General features: G+C 38.8%; 1 protein-coding gene across 3 annotated transcripts; it reads right to left on the bottom strand.

Moving 5' to 3' along the window:
- Positions 1-410: 410 nt before the first annotated feature.
- LOC308411155 (nuclear GTPase SLIP-GC-like) lies at positions 411-15,243 on the bottom strand. Of its 3 annotated transcripts, none has more exons than XM_080904926.1 (23): positions 15,165-15,243; positions 14,882-14,994; positions 12,061-12,099; positions 11,391-11,432; positions 11,235-11,273; positions 10,793-10,817; positions 10,563-10,649; positions 10,150-10,237; positions 9,143-9,359; positions 8,820-9,035; positions 6,994-7,200; positions 6,726-6,901; positions 5,404-5,497; positions 5,233-5,320; positions 4,994-5,115; positions 4,559-4,732; positions 4,326-4,477; positions 4,103-4,220; positions 3,879-3,987; positions 3,645-3,775; positions 3,357-3,438; positions 3,090-3,167; positions 411-2,936 (listed from the first exon to the last, which is right to left on the bottom strand). In XM_080904926.1, exons 1-23 carry the CDS (start codon positions 15,229-15,231, stop codon positions 2,818-2,820), a joined length of 2,583 nt encoding a protein of 860 aa, XP_080761052.1. In that variant the 5' UTR covers positions 15,232-15,243; the 3' UTR covers positions 411-2,817. The 3 variants fall into 3 exon arrangements, with proteins under 3 accessions (XP_080761052.1, XP_080761054.1, XP_080761053.1); XM_080904928.1 differs by having other exon boundaries at positions 411-2,932; XM_080904927.1 differs by lacking the exon at positions 11,391-11,432.
- Positions 15,244-20,854: the final 5,611 nt, after the last annotated feature.

Genomic DNA, 20,854 nt, shown 5'->3' with positions numbered 1-20,854 from the left:
TTGCCTTGTGGACGGGGGGTTGTCACTTTTATATTCATTTTTGCATTTTAAGAACTTCTCCATATATTTTGCTATTTATAAACAGCGGGCAGACTGTCTTCTTCTGGTTGCTTATTGAGGCTGATTAAACAACCCCCAACAAATGGTGGGAAGCTGCATTGGAAGTGAAATTATTTTTAATGGACAGGGACACAGGTGTAAAATACCATTTTTTTTCCAGCCCTCAAAGTGTGGCTCATGGCCCAGTGGTTAAGAATCACAGACTTATGTGATTCAGTATCAGTTTATACTGTAAATAACTACAAGAGGGTGGACAGGGTATGCTTTGACACATTTGTGAATCATTCAGAAAAACTGAGAAAAAGGTTGATGAAAGATTGATATTTATTCTGGTTCTTCCCCCCCCTCCCTCAAAAAACAAAAAGAAAGCAAACAAACAAAAACAACAAAAAACAATTCAAATTCAGAAGGATTTCCATAAGAGTAATGGGAGTAAAGACTATTCAGAGACTTATTTCAATGACTTTAAGCATTGAAAAATGCCTTAGTGGAATAAAATAAACTTCTGGCTATAATATTATGAATATGGCTGTAAAACTGTAATGAAGAAGGTCAAATGTTTTTGTCAAATTTTTATAACTTATATTAACAACTGAACCTAAACAAAAATGATGGCATTTTAGGATACTCATACTGATAGGTTTGTAGCTTGAACCTATTCGCTGGAAAGTTGAAGACAATATAATTACACAGCAAGCAAGACACGAAGTAGGCAAAGTTCTTCATGTTCCTCGTGCACGGGAGAGAACCGGACAAACGCCGTTCCTTCGCTTGACCCCAGTTGCTCTCTCTGCTCCCCCGTAACACTGCTCTTTTATTGAGGTTACATGAATATGCATAGGTTCATTAACATATGACGTCTACATACAAACAAAGAGTACCTTTCCTGTGCGTTGTGTAAGTGTGTGTGTGTGTGTGTGTGTGGGGTCAGAGTGTGACCCCATAAATGACTTCCCTTAACCTGCTGGTCTGGAAAATCCAACAATCCATCTATATGTAAAAAGCACTTAGACTAAAACTGACATAGCTACGTTAATCCTACCGTAAAACATTAAAACAAGGTACGACCTCTTCCCATGCTCCCAGGATGTAGGTGTGCATTCCTGGAATGCATTCCTGGAATGCACACCAAGCCTTTGCAGCCTGCTAAAGATCACACATCCTATCACTACACAATTGATTATACACCTCTAAGCATATATGGTTAAATATTGCTAAGCATAAATGACAATCAACAATACAAAACCTAACACATGCTAAAAAAAAAGAAAAGAAAAGAATATTTCCTGAAATGTAGAATTTATTACAAAGGTAAATTGGGTTTAACATTTTAAGACAAGCTTTTAGAAATAATGTGATAATATATTTTTAATACAAAATATACTCAATTCTTTTGTGGGGAAGGAGTTAGTGCCTCAAATGGCACCGAGTACTTGGAAAGACCTGCATAACAACAAAAATGGCTGTTAGGTGTGACAGAGGTCAAATTCTGTTAACAACACACAATGTTGTCAAAATATCACAACAGATTCTGCTAATACTACTGCCAAAACAATGTTTATGTAATATTTTTTGTGAAGAATAAACATAGATGACAGGTCAGAAATGTTATTGGGAGCAAGAAACGTACAATTAAATAGCATGACAAGAAGTATGAATGTGTCCTTGAAAAAAAACTTTTACAAATAAATCTATGACTATTGGTGTTTCTTATACACAAATCCATCTAATCCTAATTCAGATATTGTTTTCAAGAAAAACACCCTCTGCTGTGGCTCTAATGTATGAAAACCTGTCAAAAACACATATTTGAGTGTGAAAAGTTGAGATGAAAAACTACTTTTAATCTCATAATCAGACAATTAATTCCATAATGAAAAGAACTCCTGAAATTGAGGGAAAAGATGGACACAATGTAGAGGGATAAAACTAGTCATGTAGCTGCAGGACGGAGATGGAGCTACTTACCCTAACTGACCAATCCTGTCTCAAAGTTTACAAGATCAATTTTAGGATTCATTAGATTATAGTACTAAACATTTTAGAAATCCCTACCTCTAAATATTTGTAGGTAAATACAATTACAATTTTAATTTTAATTTTAGATAAAATACATTGATATTCCATTTAATTACAGGGGAACTACGCGTTAGGTATGGGCTGTATTATAAAGTGTTGCCATGTTTTTATCTTCTGTGTTAAGTAGACTGATTTTACATGTACTGAAATGTGTTATATAAATGTCATTGGCATCTGAATGAGCCATAACTAAATTCATAAAATAAAAACATTAAAATAGATTTGAAATATATGTAGAGTGATGTAATGTAAATCTCTTTCAGTTTTTCCTCAAACTGCTCTGTCAGCCTCAAGATTTGAATCATTAAAGATACAGACATTCTCAAAATCAAAGTCAAATGTCACCAAACAACTTTTAAATAGACCCAACAAAAACAACTGAAAATGATTGAGACAAAATCAATCAAAGATGGTTTTTTGATTTAATCAGCACTTCCTCTGGGAGAACCTGTATGTGTCCAGGTTTCTGCAGTTTCTATCCAGTCAGCAAATCTGAAACATCCAAAACTGTCACGGTTCTGGGCCTGTGGCCCAGTGTTTTGATTCTATATTATTGTTTATTGGTCTGTTTTCCTTTGGATTCTTGGCTTATGACTGCTGGTGTTTTGGTTTCTGTTCTATATTTCTTAGCTTCTGTATTCCTTTGCCCCGTGAGTTTATGTTGTTTCCCAGTTTAGTTTAGTTTGCTTTGTAAGCTTGATTTCCTGTGCCAGCAAATAAAGCTGAGATCAAAGCTTTTGAGTTCATCCCTTGAGTCTGAGTCCTGCATTTTGGGTCCACCACTCCTGCTTGCCTGCCTGCCACACAGCCAACCATGACAAAAACAGAAAAGGAGGTTTAACAAAGAGCGATAACAAATGGAAACTTTGGTTTCCATTGGTTCCATTAAGGACAATTGTTTGAATTTAAAACATTTAATGTAATACTGATGATGACATTTAAGGATTTACCAAGTGATGTTTCATCATCTGGAGTGGCTGCAAGTTGATCATAATATTTCTTCACCATCTCAAGCTCTGTTGAAACATCTGAAAAACAAAATATTTTTTTAATTGTTTCTCGCCACAGTAACAGGTCACTCAGTAATTTAGAAGTTAATTAAAAAATAGATAGACAAAAAGGTAAACAGACTGTGCTATCAGGTGCAAGACTGTAAAGATAAAGTGAAAAGGAAGGAAGCATTATCAAATGTAATTACAGCAAACTATCCTGTTTACCTGGGAGTAAGCTCCCATCAGTTTTAAATGAACTTTCAATGGATTCCTTCATAATTTTCTCCAGAATCTCCAGGATGTTTACCTATTTTAGAAATTGTAATTACTTATCACAGATCAAAATGTGTTAAAGTCAAATACAATGACATTTAGAAGTTTCTCAAACTGCATTAAAAATATAAATTGAACATACATTTTTGTATAAGTCTATTCCAGCTAAACATAGAAAAAGCCTTTGCGTGAATTATAACAAAATATGGTAATCATATTTCTTCATAAAACGTGACAAACCATCAAACTGTGCAACTTCTCCAACATGGTATTTTTTGCCTGCTCAAACATGTCCTTCTTTGAGTGCACGTGGTTCTTAATAGTCTCCCTCATGCAGTACAGCATGCCTTCTCCTTCAAATTCTGCAGCCTCTACAATAAGACAGAAAACTCCAATCAGATTTCTCATGCCATATAGTGTTAAATATAACTATGTGTTTGTGGTAAGTAGTGATGCTCTGATCTTATCTCTTACTCTTGTAGCCTTCTTCCATAATGTCTTCAATTGTCTCTGTCAGACTGCTGTAGACTCTTTTCTTCTGTTTCCGCATCATTCTGTTCAGTTTTGCCTTAATTTTTTCTTCCTTAGAGAAAAAACATGAAATATGGATGAACATCATTTTAAAATCACATCAAGTCATAATACATTTTTTTCCTTTTACTGTCCATTAGTTTAGACAGGAAAGTTTCATCTCTTACCTCTGTCCTGAGAAATCTGAGCTGCAGTTCAGCACTTTTGTACTTTTCAATCAGAGAATCAGTGTTAAGAGAAAATTCATTGATGACTCCGTTGAATGCTCCACGTTCTGAGTCATTTCTAAAACATATAAACGTGGTTATTAATGGCAGAGTTGGCAAGTTTATATGTTATAAATTATCTTGAATAATATTATGTGACTGTTTAGAACTTGTCTTTTCTTACGGGAAGATCTCTCTGAATTTTTCATCAATGCTGTCGGTCAGACATGAAGCCAGCTTCATGTTAAGGTTTATTAGGGTCCCTTTTTTTGGTTTGTGCACGCCACCATTCTCAACAACACACTTCAGTACCCTGCAAAAACCACTGTTCTTTCCCTAAAACACGAAACAGAATTATTTAAACACATATTCATGTAAAATCTGTTGTTTTGTTACAACTAGATTTAAAATACATACACGATACAAGAAGTTCTTGAGTTTTTCTCCATATGAACCTTTGGATTTTTCAACGCCATCATTAAGACATTTTTCAAAAGCCGTAAAGGTCTCTTCCATTTCTTTTCGGACATTTTCAAGCTGGAGGTTCATGATTCTCTCAAGTTCTGCAAACACCTCGCCTTTTTTACTATCCTGAAAAATATTTGAAGTAATAAAGCCATAAAAACTACTTGTCGTTTCTTATAGGTTTTTGAATTCAGTTGGTTTTAAAAGTCACTCTTCTGTAATAAGAACCTGAGAAACTAAATATAACAGCAAAAATGCATGAGACAATTAATAACCCATAAATTAATTAAAAATAAATAAATAAATAAATAAATAAGAAACACAAAGATAATTGATAAATCCCAACACGTAAGAGAATGTTGTTGTATATCTTTGACTTGACCTTACCACTCCTCTGGAGTTGGCTCCTTGAATCAAAGACAGAATCCCATAAGCTCCATTCACATAGTTTACTATCTCAGAGTGACAGTCATTGAGATCTTGCAAAAATCCCTGAAGTTTGGTTATTTCTGTTAAGAAGAAATTTCAGTGCCACAGTTTGACATTACACACTTTAATTCAAATTAAATAATTCTTCTTTCAGTCACAGCAAACTAAAACAACATGTGCATCAAGACTTCACCTACCAGTCTCTTCTGGACTTAGATGCTTCCCTTTTAGGAACTCTCTGGAGCTCACTGTGAACACTTTGAAACTGTCATCAGTGAAGTGTTTCTGGGGGAAAAATGATTTAATTTTAAAGCATCCTTACAACTGTGGATAGTCTGTATTATTTTCTGTAAGCCTATAAAACTCACATTAATCTTGGTTCGCTTGTTGAATGCCTTCTTTACTTCACCCTTGGCTTGCATGTTTCTTTTAACTATTCGATCATGGATATCAGCTGATGAACTACAAGAAATGTGCATATATGTACTGTTACCATCATCACTATTATCATCACCATCATTAATTTGGGGCAGGCTGGGTGGTTTTGATTTACTCTTGGGCTACATCCACATGTCCACAGGTATTTTTGAAAACTGGGAATTTCTGTTTTCGTTTAAAAAAAAAACCCCAAAAAACATTCACATGTGCACTTAAAGGAAAATATCTCTGTTCACATGTAAATGCAAACACAAAGTCAAACGCTGTCAAGAACATGCCAAATCCTAACCTTCTAGAAATGTTGGCCAATCAGAACTGTAGAAGCCTGGGAGGGAACGAGTAATGACAGTATTTTAGATTTTGCCTCACTGGCTCTCTTGGCCAGAGTTTATTCAAATAAGAAAGAAACTGACAAATACTACATTAGTCTGAGTGATTCAAAATCATAAGTCACAGCGCTGTGAAATATGGCTGGTGTAGATTCACAACTTAGGAATAGACAAGATGCATACAGCATACAAATATTTAGTTTTATAAATTTAAATTTAAATGACGTGCCAGGAGTTCGCTGTTCTCGAGTTATCGAGCTGGTGGGTAACAGATGTCTCCGAAAAAGTCGGCGCACTTTTGCAAATATGTGATGTTTTGATAAACCAAGCACATACTTGAAGTTTACACAGCTACATTCTCACCTGAAAATCTCTTGAAAGTTTATTTTGTGACCCAGAAAGAGTAATATGAGTAATATTAAAACTAAGTAGCTGCCGCCATTGTTGGAAACTGGAATAGGCTGGGCCGCGCTATGAATTCTGGGATATGGTGGGCCACGAAGGATACACCCGACCCATCCTTCAAATCTGGGGAAATGAAGGACTTCCGATTTCCTATAATCTCATACATTATGTGCAACATACATAAAAGCTGCCATGATGTCAGTTACATCACTTTCTCCTCCTGCTCTCCTGTTATTGCTCACCCTCTTCTCTCTTGCTGTCCCTCTAGAACTAAAAAATTCCACTGCCTGTCCCATTCTCCGCTGTTCCACTCTGGCCAGGGAATTCTCTGTTCATTACTAATTCCACCATCTTCAGTAAACGTCATAAAATTGTATCTCATCTGAGACTGCTTTTGACCCAAATGTTCTGTATTAATTTTTAAAAAAGACTCCACCCTGTGCTTCATTCTTTGTCTAGCCTGGGTTTATCTTACATGGAAACACCATGTAGTTGATCAGCATTCAAAATTTACTTACAGATCATCTGAATCATCAACAAGATCAGACTTGGTGCAGATAAAATGAATTTGCTGACATTCGCCACCATTTCCAATCAGACTACTGACACTTTCCAGGATCTCCCAGGCCTCTTTCTCTGATGCTGCTCGGTTAATTTCAGTCACAATCCACACAGTAGAACAATCTCCAACTATCTGAAAGGAGAATAACATGTCTCAGTGCTTCATTGAAAGATGACTGTTTACAGACAACACAGTATAAGCAAAGAGCAGTAAATGTGAATTACCCCTTTCCACATCTGATCTCTGCTCTTGTTACAGTCACCATTTCCAGGGAGGTCCACAAGTGTGACATGCTGGAGAAAAGGATTGTTTGGCACCCTGACAGTCACACACTTCACTAGTGGCCAAAACCACTTTTTTCCTTCATTACCTTCTCCTTGTTTTGAATCACTTCGTGTGTACTTGACAAATTGTGCAGAGAGTTCATTAACCTGCAATAAACAGCAAAAGCAGTGCAGTTTAATTTCAATCCTCAGTGCAAGTGACGATCGCTTTCTCAGAGATTTTGAGAAAGCGATTCATGCCTTCATCTCATCGCGTCTCGACTTCTGTAATAGCCTCTATTCTGGTATTGCCGCTACATTAATTGTCCGACTGCAGCTAGTCCAGAACGCTGCAGTACGGCTCCTAACTGGGACACGCAAGCAGGATCACATATCTCCCATACTTGCATCATTACATTGCCTACCAGTCAGCTTTCTAATTGATTTTAAAAATTTTAACACTTGTTTTTCAGACGTTACATGACCAAGCCCCTATATATCTTGCTGATCTCCTAACCCGGTATTCTCCCCCAAGATTTATTTATTTTTTTAAATTTTTTATTTTATTTAGAACGAGGGGCAATACATATCAATGAACATTTTAACAAATATAAATATGCCAGGTTATAGCCTTGGGCTAATTTCCATCTGCACACCCTCTGGCAGGTTGGTGTTAAACACAAGTTAGTAAAAACATACAGAGACACTATTTACAGGTCATGTGACAAGGACAAAAACAGTGATCACATTATACCAGAACAAACAATGACAAGAAGAGTGGACACAGAGGACAGTATAGATAACAATAACAGAAACACATCAATTATATTGCACAAACCCCAGTATTGCACATGCCCTGACTGTCCTGATATTGCACTCACCCATTACACTCATAGTTGTTTCCCTTTTCTTTAATACACTAACTCTTTTTTCACGTCCAATATAAAGCATGATTAGTAAACATGATCACATGTTTGAGTGTACCTCAGTCGCCCTTTTAAGTGACTCTTAAAGATGGGTAGACTTGTAGGGTCTTGAGGTCTGCCGACCAAATGCTTTTGGTTGTCCCAAGGTCGAGGTTAAAACACAGAGGAGACCGGGCATTTGCCGTCACTGCTCCTAAATTATGGAACTCATTGCCTTTTCATATCAGGACCTCTCCAACAATGTAGACTTTCAAAACCCGTTTAAAGACCCACTTTTAATCTCTGGCTTTTAAATCAAGATGAGACTGTTTCTATTGTTCTTTCCATGATTCCATTTTTGTTTAATCTATACTTAAACGAAAATACAATATATTTTATTTGGTATGTCTTCCGCTTTGACTGTGTTGATGTACAGTACTTTGGTCAACAACTGTTGTTTTTAAAAGCGCATTATAAATGAATAAACTTGAAACTTGAAGTGCTTTACAAAAACCATTAAAAAGTCAGTGACATAAAAAAAAATACTAAAAGAAATTGGATCACTAAAAGCTGAATAATTAGTTTTCAATTTTAGATTGTGATCATCTAAAGATCATTGTTGGATCTCAGTAGGATCTGTTTTGTTGGGATCACTGGATCTGTTTTCAGTGTTTTGTGTTTTTTGGACTTTTGAATCTACGCTGCATGCTATTTTCAGAAGCGAGATATGTTTCCAATTCTTAGTCTTTTGTTAATTTGGTCAGTTCCCTTTTGTGTCCCGGGTTGTCCTAGTTTCACCTGTGTGCATTTTTCCCAGCATCCCCAGTGTGTAGTCTATAATGGCTGTCTGTTATAGTAGTAATATGAGAGTTTTTGTCTTACTGATTCACATGTCAAAATCTTCCGCCTGGATTGGAGAAATTCTGGAATTTCTTTGAAATATTTGTTCTCCATGAGGTTTTCAAAGGACTTTTTCCATTCTTGTCCATACAGTGCTGACAGCTTTTCAACAGCATCATGATAATCATCGTCTTCCTTTTCCTGATTTTTATTATTGTCAAGAAGCTGACGAAATGACCACAACTCATCTCTCCACTCCTACAAAAATAGATGACAAGCCATTTATTGAGCCATGTACTCAGGCGTAAGCCCCCAGAACTGCAGTGTAACACACATACTAAACAAACTTTGGGAATTTGTTTTACCTCTTTTGTGATGAACTCAATTTCTGCTTCATACTTTGAGCTGTGTGTTTTAGCTTCCAGTTTTATCATGACTGAGGTGCAGGCATTGATGCTTCCTGAGGGTAAAAGATTCTTCTCTTTGATGATGGCATTTATCAAAGAGCTCTTTCCAGCCCCAGTTTTACCAAAGACACCAACCAGCTCCCTCTTGTCTGTCTCCAAATCACTGATCTTTTTCCTGTTGAACAAGATTTTAAATATGGTTAATGGATTCAGTCATGAAACATTTTTAAGCATGCTTCAAAAGATTTCAAATGTATAATCATGGTAGTGATTATTCAATGAATCATTACTAGATATTTCAGTTTTATACACTGGTTCCACAAATCATTTATTATATGTTGTTTTATTTTACTACAGAATTATTTCAGCATCTGTAATTGTACTGCTGTATGTCAGCAGTCTGTGTCATACAATCTGACACAAGAGACAAATTGGTGAATATTAAACCTAAAGGGTTCATGAACAGGTGGCACGGTGGCATGATGTTTAGCACTGTTGTCTCACACCAACATCTGGCTGGGGGGCTTTTTATTTTGAGTTTATCGCCATGTTTGCCTCGGTTCTCTCCCGGTACTCTGTCTTTCTCCAACAGTCCAAAGACGTGCAATTAGTATTGATTCTAAATCCTCATCAATGTAGTTACTCATTCCTGTGACTGTTTCTTGGTGTAACCAGTGTGACATCCATAAAGTTTGTTTGGACTGAATTATTTTAATTGTTGTGATTATCTGAATATACTGCTTATTTTTGCGTGTGTCAAGACTCTTGAAAGATGGACCATCTTCTCTGTGTGACTAAATTACACATAACTAGCAGCTTCTGAGGATGTTTTACAGCCATTTGCATCTGCATTTTTGCTTTCTTTAAAAACAATCTCTCTGTGATCTGTTTGTGAAACTGTCACATGATCAGGAGTGGAACCAGGCCCATACATTACAAAATATAAAAAAAAACTTAATACTCACTTCAAGAAATCACTGAGTTTGTCTTGCTCATTTAGTCTTTCATGTACAAATGTCATGATGCTTTTCACATCAGACAGTATGATTGATTCTGTAGACAAAAAAAGTAAAAAAAAAAAAAAAAAACTATTTAGAAGGAATTATAGATTAGAATCAACAGAAAATGTAAAATCTCATGTTTAAAAAAAAAACAAACCTGTGTGAATTAGAGTATATCAGGATCATAATGTGACCACTTACCAATCAAACTTACTATACCATGCATCATGTTACTGTTAAATTTTGACAACAGCCCAAAGAAAAAGTAATTTCTAACATCAAAGATGAAACTGGCATGTTGGACAAATTGTGCTGAACAGAAATTTAACCCTATAGTGGCTTAAACTGTGACACTGTTTAAAAAGAGACGTAAATACCTGCAAATCCTGGCACAGACTGACGCTGACGCTTAGCTGGTGACTGCAACCTGCTGGCATCACTTTGAAGGTCTGATTTTCTCTTTCCTGATTGGATAAAAACAACAAAACAATAAGAACAAAGCATTGAAAGTTACTCTTAGTAAAGTTATGTAGATTGCAAAAAAATACTGGTGCCTTTAAAACACCGACTAATATAAGATGCAATAAATACGATGCATGTGTCTCACCTGTATCACTTGTGGATGGCAAGACCTGAGGATGAATATGAGTTATACAGGAAATTATCACTATTTGTATTGGCATTGCTCTTTAACAGCATTTAAAGGACACTAACGTACAAGTTTTACAATCAACAAACTTAAATGCAGTTATGTTTTCAACCAGCAGGCTGATGAAGAATACATCATAAATTACCTTCTTCTTAGTAAACATCTATGAGACAATTCTTTTACATAATTAAGTCCCAGTCATAAAGACCTACAGAGACAGTTGGCGAATTCCCTAGCTAGGGCAAAATGTATATTTCCCAACCCCCTATGAATGAACTTTTTAGATTCGGTCATTTATTGGTTTCTGTAGAGAGTCGTCAGTTTCTATAGACCAGAGAATGGAGCTTTACTTTGTCTCAGGCAGTTGGCTCATGTGTCTGAAATTCAGTATAATCCTTACCTGAACCACATCAGCTGCTTCTTCATGCTCCTGTTCATACTGCAGATAAAAAGTGCAAAGCAGTGTTTAATATTAAGCTCTTAAACATGTATTAAAAATTGTATTTGTCATATGGACATTAAATCTGAAGGGGGAAAAAAACGGTTTTAAACTGACTTGAAAAGAAATGACTGTTTCCTGATTTGAGGTTTGTTCTTCCTACAACAGTAAAAACAGTTTAAATCTATATTAGTTAAGAATTAACAAAATTACTCTACAAATAATTACTGCCAGTGAGACACAGGAGGCCAGGATCACAGAATTGGAGATTCTGCTTCGCACCCTCAAAAATCCCTTAGCTAGCCAAGCCCCTTTAGCCCGTGGAGCCAAAGGTAGCGTAGGCCCAGTTAGCTCCCTCTGGCAGATTGTCCCGAGCAGCCGGGGAAACAGGATGACTGGGTGACGATGAGGACGAAGCACAGTCTTAAACAGAAGCTCCTGGTACACCACCAATCTGTTCATGTGTCTAACTGTTTTTACCCACTTTTCGAAACACCTGCCAGGCATCAAACTCTGGTAATTGGTGATTCTGTTCTGAAACATGTAAGGCTAGAGAAACCAGCAAAGACGACCAGAACAGATGACACTGAGGGAAATGTAAAACTGAAAGGTAAACATAAATTCGGCAAAACTGTAATTTACGTCGGCAGTAATGACATCTGGTTATGTCAATCGGAGGTACTAAAATTAATATTGAATCAGTATTTTACCGTATAGGCAACAAAATCAAGCTTTCCTTTGTCTCAGGCAGTTGGCTAATATATCTGAAATTCAGTAAAATCCTTACCTGAACCAAACCAGCTACTTCTTCATGCTCCTGTTTACCCTGCAGATAAAAAGTGCAAAGCCGAATACAATACTGAGCACTTAAACATGTATTAAAAACTGCATTTCTTGTATAGATACTGAACCTCAATGCAACAAAATAGTTTGTAACTTAATTGAAAAGAAATGACTGTTTCTTGATTTGTGTTTTGTTCTTTCTAGCACAATCAAAACATTGCAAATCCATCTTAGTAAAGACTTAACAAAAATTGCGCTAGATATTATTACGAGTGTTGGGCAAATTACTTTGAAAAATTAATTTGTTATAGTTAGTAGTTACTTCTTCAAAAAAACTAATTGAGTTAGTAACTGAGCTACAATATTTTAAAAATAAATTATTACTAGGAAAAGTCACTATTTGTCATGGTGCTGGCTCGTTGACCCAGCGTTTTCTGTTTTTATGATTATTTTCCTCTGTTCTAGTTATTCCGATTTTGGTATTCTGTGTCCTCCCCCTTGTGTCCGGTTTGTGTTCTAGATTTCCTGTTTTATTCTGAAGGTCTCTGTCTGTTGTCATTGTGTTCAGCTTGTGTCCTCCAGTCATCATGTGTATTCGGATCAGCTGTTCTTCCCTCCTGTGTGTGATTACCCGATTACCTTGTGTGTGTATATATAGTGGGTGTCGGTCTGTGTTCGTTGTTGGCTCATGTGCGTTCTATGGTGTTTTGTTCCTGTCTCTGCGTCTCTCTGCCCCGCACCCCTTTTGTATGCTCTCAGGTTTGTCATTTAGTTCTCCCAGTTTAGGTTTCTTCAGTTGTTTTGTCATGCCTCACTGCCTGTTTTTCCCCCACTCCACCACTTGTAAATAAACGTCACTCGAATCATCAGTCACTGCCGCATTTTGGGTCCTCCTTTTCCTCCAACACCACACAGCTCACCCCGCCAGCCGTGACACTATTACGTTACAAGGTTACAAAACTGAGTTTACAACTACACATTTGATTTACAAGTACAAAATATTTATGACCACAATTTAAGCCCATAGAAAGGGTGGAGTTTTTTGTTTTTGCTCCTTAGAAAATGCAGCTTTTACAGTTTCCTTCTGCAGAAAAATAGCAATAGTATTCAGGAGAAAATCTATCTAATTTATAGTATCCACTTTAAATTAGCTGAAGACAGCTTCATACATCTGTGTGTTGAAAAACTGTAACACGTCCACACCACATTTGTTAGTAACAGTAACATCGTTGTAACAATAGAAATAGCAAATAGTTAGATTACTAGTTACTGAAAAAAGTAACAGCGTTCCTTTTATCGCTGCTGTTTCCATCACTGATTATTACTGCCAGTGCATTTTTAAATATACAGATAATTCTAACAAAAATTCACCTCTGTATATAGCAATATATATATATAAAAACACCCAGCACGCCCCTGCGGGCGGTTTATCCTTCAAGCTCGGGTCCTCTACCAGAGGCCTGGGAGCTTGAGGGTCCTGCGCAGTATCTTAGCTGTTCCCAGGACTGCGCTCTTCTGGACAGAGATCTCCGATGTTATTCCCGGGATCTGCTGGAGCCACTCGCCTAGCTTGGGAGTCACCGCACCTAGTGCTCCGATTACCACGGGGACCACCGTTACCTTCACCCTCCACATCCTCTCGAGCTCTTCTCTGAGCCCTTGGTATTTCTCCAGCTTCTCGTGTTCCTTCTTCCTGATATTGCTGTCATTCGGAACCGCTACATCGATCACTACGGCCGTCTTCTTCTGTTTGTCTACCACCACTATGTCCGGTTGGTTAGCCACCACCATTTTGTCCGTCTGTATCTGGAAGTCCCACAGGATCTTAGCTCGGTCATTCTCCACCACCCTTGGGGGCATCTCCCATTTTGACCTCGGGACTTCTAGGTTATACTCGGCACAGATGTTCCTGTACACTATGCCGGCCACTTGGTTATGGCGTTCCATGTATGCCTTGCCTGCTAGCATCTTGCACCCTGCTGTTATGTGCTGGATTGTCTCTGGGGCATCTTTACACAGCCTGCACCTGGGGTCTTGCCTGGTGTGATAGACCCCAGCCTCTATGGATCTTGTACTCAGAGCTTGTTCTTGTGCTGCCATGATTAGTGCCTCTGTGCTGTCTTTCAGTCCAGCTTTGTCCAGCCACTGGTAGGATTTCTGGATATCAGCCACCTCCTCTATCTGCCGGTGGTACATACCGTGCAGGGGCCTGTCCTTCCATGATGGTTCCTCGTCTCCCTCCTCTTTCTTGGGTTTCTGCTGCCTGAGGTATTCACTGAGCACTCGGTCAGTTGGGGCCATCTTCCCAATGTATTCTTGGATGTTCCTTGTCTCATCCTGGACTGTGGTGCTGACACTCACCAGTCCCCGGCCCCCTTCCTTCCGCTTAGCGTACAGCCTCAGGGTGCTGGACTTGGGGTGAAACCCTCCATGCATGGTCAGGAGCTTTCTTGTCTTTATGTCAGTGGCTTCTATCTCCTCCTTTGGCCAGCCTATTACCCCAGCAGGGTACCTGATCACGGGCAGGGCGTATGTGTTGATGGCCCGGATCTTGTTCTTACCATTCAGCTGACTCCTCAGGACTTGCCTGACCCTCTGCAGGTACTTGGTGGTTGCAGCCTTTCTAGCGGCCTCTTCATGGTTCCCATTTGCCTGCGGGATCCCCAGGTACTTGTAACTGTCCTCTATGTCTGCAATGTTGCCTATATATATATATATATATATATATATATATATATATATATATATATATATATATATATATATATATATATATATATAATTTTTTTTTTTTTTTTTTTTTTTTTTTTTTTAAACTTAATTACCTTTAACAGCTTGAGTCTCTTCCTGAATTTCACTCTTGGTCCAGCTTTTGTGATCAAATTCTCAATTTCTCGATCATCAAGCTCATACAGACTTTCAGCATCGATTTGTTCATCTGTAAGAAAAAATAAAGTTGCAGAGATAAAGTTTATCCTCAACTTGCTTCAGAAATTCTTCTTAATGAGTGAAAAAGCAATCAGCCCAAATCTATGAGCTGTTTTACAGTTAACAGATCACAACAGAATCAGTATCTGTACCAATCACAGATTCACGTTAATACTTTACCTTTAAATTTTTCTACCCACTCACTTAGCCCCCATTCAACCAGTTTGTTTCTTACGAAATCATCCATGACCAAGAAATGAAACTGAAATATAAAATGCAATATTTAACCAGACAGTACTGCTTTACAAATTAGACATTTGTGATCGACTTCTCCTTTAATCCATATATAATCAGGGACACTGATATTAAATTCAGATTAAAAGTTCAAACTGCTCACCTTTTGTTAGAAGTAATGCAGGAAAAGGCTGCTGAGGGAGATGTGAGGGAAGCAGTGAGACAACAATAGGAAACAAGCGGGAAGAAAGAAATCGAGCAAAGAGCAAAGTCCACAAACAGATACGGTTAAAAACAAACTGGAACTGTGTGGCTCAGACTGCACAGGTGCAACTGCATCTATACATAAAATAGAAAGGTTAATCCAACATGAGTAACGCAGGAGCAGGAAAAAGCAGAACGGAGAACTGAGAAAAGCAGGAAGAGGAGGTGTTTGTGCAGAAGGGTGTGGCTGGCAGACAGGTAACAACCTGCCTCGGAGCAAATGTTTTGTTTTTCTTTTTTGTTTTACTTTTTAACAGAGGAGTGAAACGATGTTGGGTGATGAACACTTTAAAAAATAATTATTAATACCATCTTTAATCCTCAAAAGTATTAATAAAAATAGAAATTGCCACTCTGTTATGTCACAGTCATCGGGCCAGCCACAACCATCCCACAATAGATAAATGTAACTGTTAATGCTGGGCTTATGCTGGGCAGATACTGTGCGGTTTTTTCAGTCGCGTTATTCAGCTTCTGCTCAAACTGTACGATTGACTCGCAGGGGTTAGAAGTTCGTAGGTCACGATGCAGGGTCTCACACTATACGGCCCGATGCTCTGATGCGACCTGAGTGCTCAAACTGTGCGTCCATAAAATGAAGGTTATAACAGAAATTCTGTCGCTCGCTCTCCCTCTCTGTCTTTCACTCACACAGACATGCACACCACCACCATCAACTTTGCTAAATTGCTAATGAAAAACATTTATCAAGCAGCTGTGATTGAGCAGCACTATACATCCAACTATTTTCACGGTTGTTGTGGTCGTGATAATTTTGTGAGGCCACATCGAAAAGGCTCGGATGAGCTTGCCATAGTTCTACAAGTTGTGCCTCCATCGCTTGTGTCCAGATCACACGCTGCACTGCCGTGCTACGCCGTCTTTTTCGCTGACATTTGTGTTTGCGGGTCCGCAGTGTGAGAAGCTGCGGTGACACCCTCACGACCAAGCGATTGATGATCGGGAGCTGGTCGTGAGGTATTAATCGCTTCTCGTTACCCCACGTATACTACACGATGCACGACGCACGATGAAGGCCAAAATCGGGCCGATCGCCAAAACGGTCGCACGACTCAAAAATCGGCTCAAAATGGGCCAGAAATCGCACACTGTATGCCCAGCATTAGTTTGACTTGCTGAATTATGGTGTATAGGTAGTAGATTCACTGACAGTTAGAAGGAAAAAGAATTTATAAATCTTGGCTGAAAGTTGTTGCTTAATCAGTGTTTGTGTTTTTAGAATGGCGTATTTAACATGCTCAAATGTTGTATCACTACATAAAAGGATTGCGGTTCACACAAACATTCCTTCTTATCCTCCCTACGCTATTCGTTTTAATGTTAATGTATTCACATTGTAAAACAAACAAAAAAAGGGACAGCATATGAAAAGGCAAGGCAAGGCAAGTTTATTTGTAAAACATACATTTGTAGGGCCACATAAAGTATCTGCAGTTTGTGATGTGATAGAACTGAAACAAATGATTTTCCTTCCATATTCAAAGTGCCAAAGACAATGAGATCCCTCGGTTCATCTCTGTCTAAAAGTGGAAAAGAAGGACTTAGCATCCAGCCTTTTTATGGGAATCGTGATGCAGAGTGATAAAACTGAGTTTACTTAGATGTTATTTTGCTAATGGTTAATCATGTTTAAATGTAATCAATATGATGAAATAGAAAGTGTAGTTTGAGTAATAAAATTATTTGATGCCTGACTTCTTCACCTGGATTGCGGGAGTGCTTTTGACTACGCTGCTCATCCTTTAAAAGCAGGGTCAAACCATCCGCAGCTCTTATTACGCTGCCTTGATGATGTCAAACAGTGGTTGTCATTAAATTTTTTAAAGCTAAATGAAAATAAAACTGAGGTTGTCATTTTTGGCAACTTTAATCATATCGACAGCACTCTGGGCACCCTTTCCTCGTATTCTAAAACACATGTAAAAAACCTCGGTGTTGTTAGGATATTGCTTCAGGGAGCAGACATGAAACCGTCTTAGGTTTTAGCCATCACTTTTTTATTGTCTCCACACCACCCTCCGGTGGCTTCCACATGAACTGCACCTTAAACAACAACTGTTTACTCATATCATGACATCCCCCTTTTTTTTTCTTTTTTTTTTCTACAACAACAGGGGCAAACAACAAAGCAACCCACACCACCACTCAAGGCCCACGACCTGTGGAAAAAAGAAAGGGAGAAAAAAAAAATGCCTCTTGGCATACTCACATTTCTCTCCAGTGAACATATTTTTTCTTCCCATTTTTTTTTTAAATTTATTTATTTTTTTTATATCAAAGCATGTGCTCAAAACATAATGTTCATTTTATTCCTCAATAAGCCTTCTGGGCTTGGAAACAATACGTCCACTCGCAGTTTTGGGTGGGGAACTTGGAAACTCTGTGGGAGTGACATTTGTACTTTGCATGTCCATCTCACTTTGTCCCTGTGTTTCATCACACTCATTTTGCTGTGTTACATTTTGATTGTCCCTTGACTGCCTTAGAAACTTTCTGTTCCTTCTATATGTCTGTCCATCAGGCATCTGAACAACATAAGATCTTGGATGTTCAGATAAACCTGTCACCTGAGCTGGATTCCATACGCCCTGTTGCCACATTCTGACAGTGTCACCAACCTGCAGTTGCTTAAGTGCTTTGGTTCCTTGGTTAAAGTATTCTCTCTGTTTCTGTTGTCTTGTTTCTAACAACTGCTGCACTGTCTTAGTGACCATGTGAGGTTTCAATCCTTGCGATGTCGGTGGAAGTATTGTTCTTATGCGTCGACCCATTAGCAGCTGGGCTGGTGACGCTCCAATGTCCTCCAACGGTGTACTCCTCAGATTTATTAATGATAGATACGGGTCATTCCCCTCAGCTTTTGCCTTTTTTAACAAGAGTTTCACTGTTTGTACTCCTCTCTCTGCCATTCCGTTTGACTGTGCATGGTGGGGGCTCGTAGTGTTGTGACAAAACTCCCACTCTTTTGCAAAGTCTTGGAATTCACGGGAGCTGAACTGTGGTCCGTTGTCTGAAATCACCGTTTCAGGAATCCCGTGTCTGGCAAATTGTGACTTAAGATGAGTGATAACTGTTGCACTTCTTGTGTCTGACTTCAGCCACTCAACCTCAATGAACTTGGAATAGTAATCCACTAAGAGGAGATATTCCTGCTGGTCAAAAGTAAATAGGTCCACACCTATCTTCTGCCAAGGTCTTTCAGGAACACTATGTGGATGTAGTGGTTCTTTGTTCTGTCGTTTCTGGTGAGTACTGCACACATCACAGCAGTTCACCATCTCTGTGATACTCTGTGACATTCCAGGCCAAAAGGGTACTTCTCTCGCTCTGCGTCGGCAGCTTTCAATACCCAAGTGACCCTCGTGAATGCGCTTTAGCATTTCTGCTCTCAGTGCTGCAGGAACAATAAGCTGCTCTCCTTTGAACAGAACTCCATCCACTACTGAAATTTGTTCCCTGTAATTCCAATACACTTGGATTTCTGTTGCAGCTTGGTTTCTTGTTTCTGGCCATCCATCCAGAACTGTCTCTGTAAGTTTAGTCAGTGTCATATCATTCCTTGTTTCCTTTCTGAATTCCTTTAGTTTTGCACTTGTCACAGGTAAGTTGGAAATTACCATGTGCACCTGGTCTTCTATCTCATTATCAGATGAGCTGGTCACTGGCAAATATGCTCTGGATAATGTGTCTGCGATGTACATTTCACTTCCTGGCTTGTGCTGTACTTGTACCTGATATTTTTGCAGTCTCATTAGGAGTCTCTGTATTCTTGCTGGAGCACTGCTCAACGGCTTTTTCATTATCACTTCTAGTGGTTTGTGATCTGACTCCACATTCACTTCTCTGCCATACACATACTGATGGAAACGCTCTGCACCAAACACAATTGCCAACATCTCCTTTTCTATTTGTGCATAACGCTGTTCAGTCTCTGTTAATGAGCGTGATGCATAAGCAACTGGCTTGCCATCTTGTAGTAAGACAGCACCGAGTCCACTTTTAGAAGCATCGACAGATAGTGTTACTGGAAGCTGTACATCGTAGTATCTGAGCACAGGAGCTTCAGTAAGAATTGTTTTCAATTTGTTGAATGCATGCTGATGCTCACCTTCCCACTGCCATGCAACATCATCTCTGGTAAGGCCGCGTAATGGCTCTGTGTGTTGTGACATGTTTGGAATGAACTTTGCTAGGTATGTCACCATACCCAGAAATCGCTCCACATCTTTTTTGCACTCTGGTGTAGGCATTTTCTTTACTGCCTCTATCTTGCTCTGATCTGGTTTCAAACCATCTGCCGAGAAGATGTGGCCAAGGTATTTAATTTCCTCCAGGCCTACCTTGCATTTGTCCTTGTTCAGCTTAAAATTTTTTGCTCTTGCTCTCTCCAGCACTTGCCTCAGTCTGTCGTCATGCTGTACTTTAGTCTCTCCCCAGATCAAAAGGTCGTCTATGTATGTCTCGACGCCATCAATCCCCTCAAACAGCTGCCTCACCGTCCTGTGGAATACTTCTGGAGCTGAATTAATTCCAAAAGGCAGGCGAAGGAATCTGTAACGACCAAAAGGTGTGTTGAATGTACAGAGACGAGAGCTGGCTTCATCCAATTTAAGTTGCCAAAATCCTGAGCTTGCGTCCAGCACAGTGAAGTATTTGGCCTTTGCCAGTCGGCTCGTTATCTCTTCAACTGTTGGCAACTGGTAGTGCTCTCTCATGACTGCTGTATTGAGATCACGAGGATCTAGGCAGACTCTCAGTCGTCCAGTAGCCTTTTCCACAATGACGATTGGATTTACCCACTGGGTAGGCTCTTCAATTTTTGTAATCACCTCCATTTTTTCCATTCTGTCCAGTTCTACTTTGAGTTTTTCTTTGAAGATGTCCATTTCATCACTTTTATTCAGTGCCATCACTCTCTTGATGAGTCCCATTTCTTCACATGTTTGAATTCCCAGAATTGGCTTGGTTTCTGATTTTACGACAATGAACTCCAAAGCAAAACTTTTCTTTTTGTATTTCACTGCCCAAGTGCACTTTCCTTTAACTGCTATTTTGTCTCCGGTGTATGTTGACAACCTGACATTTGTGGGTCTAAGCATTTGCTTATTTCCTATTCTTCGTAGTAGACTGTAGGGAACCACATTGGCTTGTGCACCAGTATCAAGTTTGAATTTCACAGGTTTATGGCCAACTTTTATTTCTACAGTCCATTCATCTGTTTGTGTCCGTGTTTTTGCATTTACAGCCCCAATGAACAGACTTGCCTGCTGATCCGTGGCTTCATCGGCGACAGTGTGCACTTTTCTCGATCTACACATTCTGGCAAAGTGATTCATTTTCCCGCAGTTCTT

Source organism: Rhamphochromis sp. 'chilingali', assembly GCF_963969265.1.
Source record: "Rhamphochromis sp. 'chilingali' genome assembly, chromosome: 15".
In the NCBI taxonomy this organism is placed as follows: domain Eukaryota; kingdom Metazoa; phylum Chordata; class Actinopteri; order Cichliformes; family Cichlidae; genus Rhamphochromis; species Rhamphochromis sp. 'chilingali'.
This window is presented reverse-complemented; position numbering and strand designations above follow the sequence as displayed.

Bases quoted from the DNA above. Each gene is read 5' to 3' on its own strand.
- LOC308411155 (XM_080904926.1), bottom strand. From the start codon at position 15,231: ATGGATGATTTCGTAAGAAACAAACTGGTTGAATGGGGGCTAAGTGAG. The intron at 3,776-3,878 runs GTAAGAGATAAG...GTCTTATTGTAG, and splicing joins TATGGAAGAAGGCTACAAGA to AGGCTGCAGAATTTGAAGGA. The intron at 3,168-3,356 runs GTAAACAGGATA...TTTGTTTTTCAG, and splicing joins TGATGGGAGCTTACTCCCAG to ATGTTTCAACAGAGCTTGAG.